At 28.2% G+C, this 14,311-nt stretch overlaps 2 protein-coding genes across 3 annotated transcripts; one reads left to right on the forward strand and one right to left on the reverse strand.

Moving 5' to 3' along the window:
- The first annotated feature begins 700 nt into the window (after positions 1–700).
- LOC145183475 (uncharacterized) lies at positions 701–3,199 on the forward strand. The gene is made up of 3 exons (XM_090085972.1): positions 701–775; positions 976–1,241; positions 2,097–3,199. Exons 2-3 carry the CDS (start codon positions 1,131–1,133, stop codon positions 3,129–3,131), a joined length of 1,146 nt encoding a protein of 381 aa, XP_089942098.1. The 5' UTR covers positions 701–775; positions 976–1,130; the 3' UTR covers positions 3,132–3,199.
- A 7,629-nt stretch (positions 3,200–10,828) lies between these two features.
- On the reverse strand, positions 10,829–12,400 carry LOC149889571 (uncharacterized). Of its 2 annotated transcripts, XM_090086525.1 has the most exons (5): positions 12,250–12,392; positions 12,036–12,142; positions 11,623–11,717; positions 11,310–11,444; positions 10,829–11,075 (listed from the first exon to the last, which is right to left on the reverse strand). In XM_090086525.1, the coding sequence occupies exons 3-5, from the start codon at positions 11,689–11,691 to the stop codon at positions 10,899–10,901; spliced, it is 381 nt and encodes a 126-aa protein (XP_089942651.1). In that variant the 5' UTR covers positions 11,692–11,717; positions 12,036–12,142; positions 12,250–12,392; the 3' UTR covers positions 10,829–10,898. The 2 variants fall into 2 exon arrangements, with proteins under 2 accessions (XP_089942651.1, XP_089942650.1); XM_090086524.1 differs by lacking the exon at positions 12,036–12,142 and having other exon boundaries at positions 12,250–12,400.
- Between the last annotated feature and the right edge of the window lie 1,911 nt (positions 12,401–14,311).

A 14,311-nucleotide genomic window follows, 5' to 3' on the forward strand; every position in this document is an offset into this window, starting at 1 on the left:
AATTACAGAAAACTGTAAACGTTATTTTAAAATTTAATTTAAAATGATTGATGAAGACAGCATACATCCAATAGGTTTTAGAAGTTTGGTAAAACAATAAGATAAAGTTTTTCAAATTCATTAACCGTGCCCAATACAAGATAAGAGATACCCAATACATGATTAAAGGTGTCAATACTCTTGGTACTTTTAATCAATCTAAAATACAAATTAAACTTTTCAAAATTATTATTGCTACAAGATAATTTTTAGGTCTCAGGTAATAAAGATGTTATAAACCAGTTGCAAAGTAGTTGCAAAGCAGTTTCAAACAAGTTTCACTTAGAAATATTTTGTTAAAAAATATTTTGAAGCGTTAAAACTTAAATTGGATGCATCTGATGAACAAAATAATTGTAAGCTCATTGGTCGAGCTTACTTTTATTGTAACAGCTAAAATTTCATCAGAAGAAGTGGTTAACCTTTTATACCAAGCGTATTTATTAGAAGAAGTGGTTAACCTTTTATACCAAGCGTATTCAACGTTTAAGTTACAAGAGCAAGCGTACAGCATTTGGATGCCGACGATGACGACGTTCATATTGATGACAATTGTCAAATATTTGTTGACATTAATGCCCCTAATTCTCTAAAGTTGATTGCTGTTATTTTTAATCTTTATTTACATTCTTTACTTTCGTTTTATTGCGTTTTAGCAGTAACGTTGCACATTTGTGGATGCGGTAACCCGACCTCTTGCCAAAACACCGTACTTGAGGTTATGACAAGTCTTCAAGTAAGTATTTGATTGACAGCAATTTTTTTAATAAACAATTTTTATTTCACGTCTACAGCGGGAGTAATGGCGACGTAAAATTTAATTATATCCCGCCTTTCTACTACTCGTTAGGGTGTATGGTATCACAATCTTTCACTAATCACTGTTAATAACAACCTAGTGTTTTTTATAAACCAATCAAATTACCGTCTTTTAAGGATATATAAAGATGATTGGCTATCGGTGAAGATAAGACTTTTAGTAATTGACAGGCTCTAAGATTGGCGTATATTAAACACTTCGTCGTCTACTGCGGCATATTTGATGTCAACTAGTAAAAGAAAAACCTTCAAAACAAAACAAAAAAATTACCATGACCATCTCAGCCGCATCTTTGCAACAACAGCAAGCTTCGATGAACTTTCTTAAAGACAAACTGGTTTGCCAACCTTCTTATTTGCAAATGGAGTATCTTCAGTCAAATGTACGCACGGAAAAATTTTGTTTTTTTTGTTTTTTTGTTAAATTTTTTATAAGATTATATATATATATATATATATATATATATATATATATATATATATATATATATATATATATATATATATATATATATACTTTTTAGGTGTTGCTCGAGTTCTTATTTGTAAAGTTACGCCTTCATATTTTTTTAAGCAATTGCATTCAATTAAATAAGTTCCCTGTTGGCTATTGCGTGGTAGTTTAGATTTTTTACATGTTAGCGATGATCTTTAACTATGATTTGAAAACTTCATATCCAACTTTTCAAGATATTTTTCTTATTTTTTGGGACAGTTTAACTTTAAGCACCATACATAGTTGTATCCACGGTAATTATACAGTATGAAGGGCATCATACTCGGATTGAAGTTTATAATACTGTATTGACCGTTCTTTACTTATTTGGTTTGCAATACTTACCAGTTGACTTTCGTCGTAGCCATTTTTTCATTGAATATTTGAATTATTTTATTAGATAATTCATTTTATTTTGTAAATGTAAATCGCTGCATATAGAGTAAGTTTTGTAAACGTTAACTTTAAATATTGCGCTTAAAACTTTGGGTTCGTGATTTAAGTGAAGTTTGATATGAATATTTCTAATGACTTCTTTCCTGTAAACTTTAAACTTGTATTTACCTTTGGTATTTTTCATTATCGTTATATTAAGGAAGTTCAAAGTTTTATTTATTTAAGATCCTTTCTTAAATTCATATTTTAAAAATTATATATATAAATATATAAAAATAATAAATTGTTAATTTTTGGATCACAAAAAAAAACTTCTTTGTTTTTATTTTTATTTTTTATTTTTTAGATCAGCGCTCCTCAAACGTCGCCGCTAGTATTATTGGCCGCAACCTGCAATAGCATTGGGAAAAGTGATAAAGGTTTAAGCGATAAACTTAGTTTAAGCGATGACTACCTAATAAAATTTCATAAATCTATACTGTCTAATAACAACAAAGCAAAATTAAACAACAGTTTAACAACAAGCAGCAACTTCCAGTCCACTTTCAAACCAAAGATGAAAAACACAGTTAGTGCGACATTTAAACCGTACGACACGATTAATACAGCATTCAAGTCTTACGACATCGACACCAAGGTATCTGATAAAGAAACTTTTCCTCGTCAGTATTTTTTGCCTGCTACAATTAACTCGCCATCTTCAGTTTTTTCAACAACATCACCAGAGAAAAAAAAATTCATATTAAATAGTGATAGTTGGTCAGAGAATTCTCCGCCTTTTCTGAACAAAAAATTTATAGAAAATTTTAGTTATGTAAATAACCGCCCCCGCAGTGACCCTTTGCCAATAACTGAGTCAAAACCAATATCAGCATGTCTGTGTTCAATTTGCCTTCAGAAAGACAAAGATTCCTTCTTTCCTTATAATCTTGCCTCTTCACCGGTCTGCCGTGATCCTAACTGTATAAAGTGCTTTAAGCCGGAAACAGTTCATCGGACTGCACTAATGAATCAAACATCAGAACAGCTTTCCCCTAAGTCTCAATTTGGGGCTAACAAACAGTATACATGTAATTGGGTGTCGGAAAGTAAGCAATGTGGAAGTCGTTTTGAAACATCAGAAGAACTTTTCAAACATTTAAAAACTCATACAAACTTACAACAATATCAACGAACGGCAAGCGAGCTTAGATCCCAATCTCAGGCATTGAACAAATGCAATAATTATGAATGCGCATGCAAACTAAATACATCAACGACCAATCGAGCGCATTCGTACGACGAATACTCAGGAAATTCGACATTTACCTGGTATAACCATAAGTTCAGATCTGATGGATTGTCAGCGTTTAAACCGCCAGCATATGGTTCTCGTCAATAAAAGCTTACATTTTTAAAACGTATAAGGTTTATTAAAAGAATATTGCAAATTTATCAAAATTAACTTTATTAACCGCATATTTTCAATGTTTTAAAAATTCCTCAAACGTTTATTTAAAGTTAAAGTTTATGATGAATATTGAGCTCAATATTCTCTTATATTCTCAATATTCAAGGTTCTGATAAAATTCAATATATAGTTTCTCATAAAGTTCAACATTACATAAACTGTTTGGATTAAATTTTATTATTTCCAAGACCGGAATGCTCTGAATTATTTACTCACATTTAGTCAGCATTGAAAGTAATTCAACATACCCTTCTCAATATAAATAACCTGAAATGTTCTTAAACTCTTGTAATAGCTTTACTTTCCGTATAACTATTACAAAAAAGGAAATTAAGTTTCATGAATAAATCAACATGGTAAGGTGTTTGCAAAAACATACAGAAATTTAATCAAAATCCACTCATGTAATAACAAAAAGAACGAACACAATATAAAAACTGATATGAGAAGGTTTAAATACTGTTTAAATATACAGAATTATAAAAAAAAAAAAACGATTGTAAAAAATTTTTAAACCAATTCACTTTAGTATCAGTTTCTTTTATTAACCACAATTCTCTCACAATATGACATATTTCAAAATAGGGAACTTGATACATAGAAGTTAAAAACTTTTTTTTTGTTATAATTTTTACTTGCAATAGCATCAAGTTACTACAATACAAATATTTTAGATGCTTATTCTTTTACAATTCCTATTTCTTTTTAATGTAAAGTTTCTTGTATAGCTTTTTCTCTGATGTGATGCATTTTGAATGATTAATTTAAAAAAAAATTAAAATGTGGGAATAAGCTGGGAGATACTACTTTTTTATATTTATTTTGGAAACCAGCGCACTAACCAACACAGGGAATTAACACACCAAACGCAGGAATTAAGTAAAAATATTGAAAAAGTGTTTTCATCGATGATGTTAACTGATGTTGTAAGGTTTAAATAGTCTAATGTTAGTAAATACTTCAAGGTTAAATGTCTAACTTTTTAACAAAAATTTAATCATTTTTTTAACGAGTCTGAGCTTCGAAACTATTTACGGTTAAATATGAAATGTTGTCCCAACTATTTTTTAAGATATTCCACACTTCTTTGATGACGATCACATGTTATGGCTTTTTTTGTCTAGCTCGTTTTCGTCCAATAGAAGTTCAATTAGAATGAGATGGTCGAGTTCAGTAAGGATGAGATGGTCGAGTTCGATAAGGATGAGATGGTCGAGTTCAATATAGTTGAGATATAGGATTAAGATTAAAATGGTTGTGATTAGGATTTGTTGAAGGTCAAATCATGTTCTTCAAAACAATTTTATTTGGTTTTTTTTTAAGCTATGTTTAAGATCCTATTTGAAAATTAATGAAATACACCTTAATTTTCTTTTTTTTTTTTTTTTTTTTTTTTTTCAGTTTTACATTTAATTTGTCGTAATACAATAAAGTCCGTGATATATGCTCTCGTAATACATCAAAATCCGAGATATATGCTTTCGTGATGCAATAAAATCCGTGATATATAGACTAATTTAAATAAAAACTTGGTAACTGATAGAAGATCTATTGATCTTGTCGCCAGAACCATAAAAAGTTATAATAGAATATAACTTAAGCCATTAATAAATATAGACAAATAAAAATGACAAAATACAAAAAACTAGAGCGTGTTTATACAAATTTCTTATTTTTAAAAGTATTTCAACATATTGTCATTAAAGAGAATGAATTTTTTAAATTTCTTTTTAAAGACTGGGAAGGTAATTGATAAATCAAAGTTAGGTAAAACAATTTTGTTCCAGAGATAGGGTGCACGATAAGCTATACCGAATTGATTGAATTTTGTTCGACAAAAGGTTTCAAAGAGTGAGTTATCATTTCGTAGTGTATACTTATTTTTTGTTTTTAAGGTAATAAAATCTTTAAAAACGTGTAAGGACGGATTGATTTTACATTGAAACATAAAGCATAATATTTTATATACATTCACTTCATAAATGTTAAGTACTTTTATATTATTGAATAAAAACTTTGAATGCGTAAGTCGATTTTCAAAACAAACTAAGCGTATTGCGTGTTTCTGACGACGGTAAAGAGTACGCAACTTACTTTTGCTTGTACTTCCCCAAGCAATATTTGCATAGTTAATATAACTATGTATAAATGAGTAATAGAGTTGGGTTAAAATGGTTTTGTTTAAATAATTTCTTGACTTATAGAGGACTCCTATATTTTTAGAAACCTTTGAACGAATGTAGTCAATATGTGGTTTCCATGTAACATTCTCATCAAGATAAATGCCAAGAAAACTAGTAAAAGTTTCCTTTTTTATTTCTAGTTCATCAATAAGAATTTTTGGCATGGTTGTTGGTAAAAAACGTTTTTTAGATATAGGGTGAAATAGAATGTATTTTATTTTATCAAGGTTTAAGGTCAATTTGTTACATTTAAACCACTCAGATACGCATTAAAGTTCTTTGTTCATATCAGAAAACAGCTCATTTATATTTTCTTTTCAGGATTATAAAGTAAAATCTTCGGAAATTTAACCATGAATAAATTTACATCCAAAGAAAGAGTAAAGATAATCGAATTTAATTTTGAAAATAAACACAATTATTTTAACACAAAGATCCTTTATGCGCAATTTAAATGTTAGGCATTCTCTAACTAAGACTAGATTAACTAAATTGGTGAAGTGTTTTTGAAAACAGAATTCTGTTGCTGATAGGTATCGACTTAGACGAAGACTCTCCGTAAGTAAGCCTGAAAAAACAGAAAAAGTGCGGCGCAGTATTGAGGACAATCCAACTACATTGAATCGAAGGCCTTCTCAAAAACTTTGAATCTCACGGAGGTTGTTGCAGAGATTCATAGAGGCTTGAACATTTTTCCATAAAAGGCTCAATTTTTACACAATCATTAGAATATTTATACATATATGCAACTATTAGACTTGCAACAGCGGCTAAATTTCGCTATCAAATTTTAGGAGATTGCAAGAATTAACGTCAACTTTATTCACAAGTTAATCATAGGAGATAAGGATCGTTTTCATTTGTACCGATATAAGAATAAACAGAATACGAGATTTTGGAGTACCAAAATCTCGTATTTTATTTATTCACATATCCGTATAACTGAAGTAAGAGGTAGACGTTTTTCCAGATATTTGTTTACTTCAACACGAATTTCTGGTGCTGTTAATCGTCTCTTTTGTTTGCTGGTCATAACAATAAAATGCTCTTCTCTTGTTGTTACAGTTTTTAGCCTTCCTGACCGAGGAAAATCTTGATGATTGCCACTTTGTCTGTATTGCTGTCTTCCACACAAGTTTTTGATATTTTTCGATGTTGGTGCAAGAGCGCATTCAGATTTTTTTTCATTGTGAATTTTAAAAAATAGAATATCACTTTTCGATTCTAGTTTTACAAACCTTCTCCATTTTTGAGATGTCTTTACTTTAAAGAAATCGAATCAACAGTTTATTAAAGTTAAACAGTTTAGTAATTTTAACTTTAACAAACTGTTTCTATTTCTTTTTGTAAGTTCTTTAGTGTCAATAATTAAGCGATAGATAAGATACTTTAAGCGTGAAACAATAAAAATCATTTATGCTTATGCTTTAATTTACTTTAATTAACAACAAAACTAACAATAAAGCGGAAATAACACCCGATAGTGATTTTAAAGTTATTTATAGATAAGTGTTCATTAAAAATTTTTTAATAACTTTTATTATTTTAATTTTGTTTAAGGTATGAAGTTATGTAGAAAAGTGCGTTTAAGTTAAGTTATATAGAAAGGTGCGTTTAAGATGAGTATATAACTACATTTTTAGTTGAGTTATTTAGAAAACTATATTTTTGATTGAGTTAGAAAACTACATTTTTAGTTGAATTATTTAAAAAATCATATTTTTAGATGAGTTACTAAGAAAACTATATATTTATCGAGACAATTTTTACAATCAAGATTACTAATAGCTTTGGTTGAATGTTCGAATCACTGATCTAAAAAAATAACGGGATAGCGTATACGCCAAATTTTTTGAAGCCAGTTTTGGCCTCTCAAGATGTCGGCGGAATAAACGAACGCTTATATGAAAATTAAGAAACTGATGATAATGAAGTTTTTTATCTTAAGTTCAAATATTGATAAATATATAAGTTTTAAACAAAAATCTATTTTTTTGTTTAATACAACATTTTTTTTCTTAAAAATAACGGAATATTACATATTTACATAAATTTCAAATATAAATATATATATTTTTGTTTAACAAAACGCACTTACAGTAACTTGTTGCATATAACTTTTCTGTTTTTTAGTTTTTTAGAATATGATAAAATGAAGTTAAAATTTTCGTTAAAACTAAGTACAAATTTTAATTTTAGTTTGTTGAGATTTAGCTTGTTTAATAGTAGTAAAGAAAAAGTATTTGCATACGTTTTCATTTCAGACCAAAGAAACATATTTATTAGGTCTAAAATGATAATTGCTAACTAACTTAGAACTGTTGGCAGCTGCCAGCATAGTAATTTATCAATTGCTTGTGTTGAAATCTCAAATTTGAAATAACTAGTATTTGTTATATAACTTATCTACCTTTTAGTTCTTAACTACCCATATTGCTGTGTACTAGAAGGTTAATAACACAACTGCATGGTAGACACCTGAATTTCTTTTTAAGATAAAATATTTTGGCAACTTGGCATCATGATAAAGTTATATAATTTCTATATAACTGTAGCCATAATATATATGACATATGACGATATAATAATAATATATATGACATATGACGATATATAATAATATATGACAGCAAGTATAAGAGTAAATAATACAGGTAAAAAAGTATAACAGATGATTTAAATTTTTCTTTATTCAAAAATTTATTAAACAATATGAATTATGGAAATTTTTTAAAGATGCTTTTACATGCATTTATATCTTAAACTAGGAGTGATTATTCCAAAACGTTAAGGGATAATTTTTATTAACATTTAAAGACATAAACTTATATGTACCATACATTTTTTGATGACATACATTATGTATGTTATCAAAAAGTTGCCTTAATAATTTTTAAAGTCGTTTTGAATAACAAGTCAAAAACTCGATAGGTGAGAGCTGGAATTTTACAAAGAATATTATATAAATAAAATGTTATATATTATATTATATAAATATAATATAAAAATATATATATTTTGTATAAATTATTGTTATTAAATAATATATCCATTAATTAACAACATTCATGAATTAGATAATCGTAGAATGAACCTCTGAGTTGTGTGTACTCATAGCACTCAGCTAATAATTCATGCAACATGTAAATATCTGGTATCTTGCTACAAAAATAGAAAATATAGGATTTATCAAAATTGTAGGTAGACATAATTTCCGCTTACAATGCAGTTATGTTATCAACCTCCTAGCACACTACGTTGGGTAACTAAGAACTAAAAGGTACATAAATTATATATAAATATTACTTTTAATCGTAAATAGCACTTAAAAAGTATATTCAATATTTTGATCTTTAATATTTACATAAATAATTTCTTTCATTATCTAACTTTTTTTTTTAAATCATATAATTTCTTTCAATTATTAACAAATTCATTTGATTGTCTAGTTTTTTTTTCATAAATAACTCCGTCTAATTATTTCCTTTCGTATTTCTGTAAAGCCTTATAAAATGTAAATCGATCACCACTAAAAGCTTTGATCGCCGACATCTTGAGTGGCCAACTTGGGTTCAACTTTTTTTTAAAAAAAAACAAAAAGAAAACAACAGATTGCGCTATCTAGTTATGTTTTAAGACCAGTGGTTCGAATAGGAAAGAGTAAGTTAACAACTTTTTTTAGATGAAGAAAAAAAAGATCTCAGTTAATTAAACAAATAAAAAAAGAAATATTTTTAAAAAAAAGAAATAAATATAAAGAGAAGTTTGGTAAAAGATGTTGAAAGTGCTTTTGTAGCGTAGGCGTTGTTAGTACTTAATGAAACCAATCTCTTAGCGAGTTTGTAATGTACTTATGTCATGTTATCTGTCTCTTTGTGTGTCTGGGGAGAGGAAGGAAGTCTTTCGATTAGGTCCCCATATCTTCCTTTAAAAAACGCTAAATGATCTTATGATAGCTTTTACATTGAAAACGGAAATAATTCCAGGATTTTACGGAAAAGAATTTAAATAGAATAGCAAATTCTGTTTGAATTGGAAATATCATTTAGTCCTACTTCTCAATCTAATTTACCTTTTTTACCTCTAAATTTCCATATATGTTAATGGAAATATTACTTAGGAAAACATTTAATGGGACAAGAGAAAGAATAATTAAACAAAAAAAAGAGAAAGAATAATTAAACAAAAAAAAGAGAAAGAATAATTAAACAAAAAAAAGAGAAAGAATAATTAAACAAAAAAAAAAGTTTTAAAAAAAGTTTAATAAACTTCCGGTCGTTTTATTTTAAAAAAAAAATTTTAAAAAATCAGGAAGAAAATGGTTTTTTTAGATGGTTGTGTTTAATTGACAAAATTTCTTCATTAAATATGTTTTGTAACTATTAAAATGTCTATCATTTTGGACCTGTACCAAAAAATTATAAACGCAAAGTACAGGAAGCTGACAGATTAAGCAACATGAGACTAAGGCCTACGATATTTGCAGGAACATGTGCCAGATATGTAGAATCGGTTGTATTATAGCCTGCTGATTTTATATTAAATTTTAACTTTTTCAAGGTTTGTTGTAAGGAGAGAAAGAGATAGGAGATAAAGTGAACTAAAGCATACCATGACACCAAATGTTATCAAAGATTTATACTTGAAAATCTTAACTCAGTCAAGAATGAAAAAAAAATATTCCTCCATTTTTGCCTTTATCAGTAAGATAAGTAAAAATGAAGAAATATAACTTTGGTACTACAACATGAATCACATTGGATCGATTACAGTAATCGGTGCAGCAGAAAATATCAAGAAGAGAATTATTGCTTTTGTTGTAGACAATCACGTGGATACCAAATCGATTGGTATCCTAAAATTTACTAAAATACTGAATCACTTCTCATAGCAAAAGGCTTCTTTTAAAACAATTTTATTTCAAGTAGACAACGTTTCCTTCAACGTTCACGGACTGACTTCTTGCGGTAGATCATGCTTGGTGATACCATAACAGATTATACTGTGGCATATTTGGTGATACGATAATATGGTATTTTATATGTATAATTTAACACAATTTAACTTGTGTATATCTTCCCATGACTTTAGAACAGTTTGTACTTTGACTGGGTTTTCGCATCGTTTTAACGTGTAGTGATTACTCTATAAGCTGTTGTAAAATTACAAGAAAAAAAACATTGTAGTCTTTTCTCGCAAGGAGTTTTAGATAAAAAGCTTTGATATTCCTTGAATAACTTTCAAAGTTTCTACCTTGCAGTGAGTTTTTTTTCATCATTGCAAGTGTCTTCTATGAGCTATCATTATGGGTGTTTTTACTATATTTTTAAAGTTACGCATTCAAACTGAAAGTACTTTTCCAATACATAAATATAAATATTTTGATATACATGTTTGATGAGGCAAATTGACTTAATAGTCTCAAAAAAGTACAATATTCTCAAGTTTTCTTATTTTTTTTATATCTTAACTAATTTAGGTCGAGTTTTTTAATTTTATTTTCATCGACGAAGTTTTACCTCAAGTTCACTTTTTTTTTTTCAAGTTCTTCCTTAGTTTCGTAAGGAATTTTCATACATCTGTATTTGTTCGGTTCTGCCTGCAAACTCTTATTTACTTTAGTTTTCAGTACTGTTTCAGGAGCAGCACAAGTAAGCCCGTAATCGCAACCGCATGTAAACACCTCGTCTTTCTAAATATAATGGGTTTCTGTTTAAGCTTGAATCTGCAAGTAATAGCATGCAACTAGAATCTAAGAAACATCGAGACAACATCAAGACAACATTGAGACAAATCCTACTAATTCAAGTTTAACAGTCATTTTTAAAATTACTGAAGTAAATCAGCTGTAAAAAGGCTTGCGAATAAGTTAAAATAAAATGCAACAGTATTGTTGTGAAACAAAAGGAAAAGGAAAAGTAGTCACCAAAAAACTAATGTTGCAAGGCTCCCCAAGAACTTTATTCCTCATGCAGAATCCGTTCGTTTGTGAAACCCGAAAAGCATACGCACAACAAAATCCTTTCAAACAATCTTCGTGAGACAAGCATCGATCAAATATCTAAAACATTCATAAAAAAAAGGAAATTAAATTACCATGCTGATCGCACGTGTATCGGAGTTTGTGTTCTCTTAACCTCTCTGTATATTCGTGTTAACGGATCTGGGCGAGTGCTTAGGTGTTTTTATGTTTGTGTAAAAATTATTCAAAAGTCGCTGTTTAACTAGAAAAAACTTACCGCTCTTGTAGCCTGTGTTGAAAAAATACTGTAGAAAGTTAAAAATGCCATCAAATTTCGAAATCCCATTTTATTTCCCGAATATCCAAAAAGATCTAACAAAGTTAATAATTTTTAATTTTGATTTTTAATTTTGATTTTAATCTCGAGCTAAAAAAACAGCAAACATTTAAAATTAACAACACGCAACAAATATGATCACGATAGTTAACGAAAATTAGCTGCACATCTGCACATCAAAACTGAACAATTTCTGTGACATTTTTTCAGCGGAAAAAGGTTATATGACAATGCGAACAATCAAAATTAAAATAAATTTATATGAAAAAAAGAAAATTTTGTTTATCTATTAATTTGAGTTTACATTGTACAGTGCACGAATACAAATTCTAATATAAATATATAATACGCACATCTAATATAATCGTGTTCCTTTTAAACCAAATGTTTCGTAAAGATCGTCTATTTATAAATTCCATATGGTTTAATGATAAACTTTTTTAGCATGTACATCCGTTTCCTATGTTTTATATATATATATATATATATATATATATATATATATATATATATATATATATATATATATATATTATAAAACATAGGAAACTATGAAATTTTTCATACCTTGTTGAAAGAAAGAGAGAAGCGACTGTAATAATGGATTCGATAAAACACTGCTAACTTCGATTTCCCTAATATTTTTTAAAAATTGAAATCCTTCGTTAAAAAATATCTTATTTTATAATTGTAAAATAATGCGTTAATTAACCAGTAACAGAAATCTTTATCTAAAAGGCTACTTTTATTGGACATTGATGAGAGATAAAGAGACATATGTATTTACAACAGATGAGATCAATAATGAAGTATTAGACCAGGATATAGAAAAAAAACTATGTATATAATTTATATGAGAAAAAACGTCATAAGCATTGGAATAATGTCAATAAGATAACATCTGTCAAATAGTTTCTTTTTATTTACGAAAAAACTATTTGGTACTATCTCACAGAACCATTTACGAATATTATACAGAACTTTCTTATTGTTTCAAAGAGCAGAATTTTTTTAAAAATAAATTTTCCAAAAGATTTAAATTGAACGTCATTACTTTTTCTCATAGAAAATAACTGTTATTTATATTGCATCATTTAGTAGGTGAAGCTAGATAGTTAACAATTCCCAACTTTGTAGGTAGTTAGACACTTAATATTTTTCGCAAAAACTTTTGCAAACATATTAACGAAATTGGAACTACAGTTCGACATCAGTCGGTTCTTCCAAAGTGGATATCTTGCCATTTTCATAGTAAAATAAATGATTAAACTCATTTTATATTTCGCTGTCAGAAAAGTTGCAGAGCCTGTGAACCATTTGACATGTTGATAGCATCAACGAATGTTATAACTGACACATTTTTATTTTTTTATTTTTTATTTTTATAACTGAAAGTACAAACGAGGTTTTCTTTTGTATTTTCGTTCATATTTTAGAATCAGAAACTAAAGTAAAGTTTTCCTCAACCAACACAAACTTAAAAACAAATCTTGATTTTTTCAAAGAATATCTAAAAAGAAACCACGTTTTTTGGATTTTTTTAAAGGTTGGAAAATAGGAAAATTGAATCTTACTTGTCACTGACACGTTTTGTTGAAAAAAGGTTCAAATACCTAGAAAAATTTGTTATCACTTTAACTTCAAAACGATATTTCCTTCAAAAATTTTATTTAACTGATCAAAAAAAAAACTTCAAAGATTAAATCGTAAAGAAAGTGCAAATGTTTATCTGTAGCAGATAAAGATATTAAATATTTAACAACTTTACAAGCCCTTTGAATATTTTAATAATGGTTAGCGAGATTAAAAAGTATGTCTTTAGGAGATTCAAAATCAACTCTAACAGTTTTTTAAAGACTTCAGAAAAATGAAATGACATTTAAAAAAAGATTTAAATTTCTAACAAAAGATGTTAAAGTTCTTTATTTCTGTAGATTTTATTTCTTAACAGAGTTAAATAGACTTTATTTCTTAACAGAGTTTATTTCTTAACAGAGTTAAATAGACTTTATTTCTTAACAGAGTTTTTTTCTATAAAACTCACTGCGTTCCACAAATTGGCATCAAAAAAACTAAAGCACTTAAAACTGCAAAAAAAAGCTAATGACTGTGCAATTTAATTGTCCTGATTGTTTGTGATGTGGTCCTGATTGTTTGTGATGTGGTCCTGATTGTGCAATGTTTGTTAAATAACTTATAAACAAAGAAATTTTACTTGAAGCTTGGATTAGCGAAATTTACGCCGCAGAAAATTCGTAAACGTTTATGAATTTGAATATTTTTTCGACAGGAAATCTCGTTCTCTTTCACTCTTTCTTGTTCTCTCCCTCTCTCCCTCTCTCCCTCTCTCTCCCTCTCTCTCCCTCTCTCTCCCTCTCTCTCCCTCTCTCTCCCTCTCTCTCCCTCTCTCTCCCTCTATTAAGAAAAAATTTTGGTTGTTAAAGTTGATAAAACATTGAACACAAATGTTAAAAAATCGCGAAGTTCCAAAAAGTGGAATTGAAAAATTAACAAGTATGAGAACACTATACAACAACATATATTGTCATATAAAACATATATAACAACATATATATTGTCATTAAAAACATATATAACAACATATATGTTATCATATAATGTTAAGAAT

This window comes from Hydra viridissima, unplaced genomic scaffold, assembly GCF_058129835.1.
Source record: "Hydra viridissima isolate aposymbiotic clone 2 unplaced genomic scaffold, HvirCarnegie_v1 scaffold_4, whole genome shotgun sequence".
NCBI classification, from domain to species: Eukaryota; Metazoa; Cnidaria; class Hydrozoa; order Anthoathecata; family Hydridae; genus Hydra; species Hydra viridissima.

Coding starts and splice junctions, on each gene's coding strand:
- LOC145183475 (XM_090085972.1), top strand. CDS start 1,131: ATGACCATCTCAGCCGCATCTTTGCAACAACAGCAAGCTTCGATGAAC. Junction 1,242..2,096: donor TGGAGTATCTTCAGTCAAAT/GTACGCACGGAA, acceptor TTTATTTTTTAG/ATCAGCGCTCCTCAAACGTC.
- LOC149889571 (XM_090086524.1), bottom strand. CDS start 11,691: ATGGGATTTCGAAATTTGATGGCATTTTTAACTTTCTACAGTATTTTT. Junction 11,445..11,622: donor CAACACAGGCTACAAGAGCG/GTAAGTTTTTTC, acceptor TGAATGTTTTAG/ATATTTGATCGATGCTTGTC. Junction 11,076..11,309: donor CTTGCAACATTAGTTTTTTG/GTGACTACTTTT, acceptor CATTATATTTAG/AAAGACGAGGTGTTTACATG.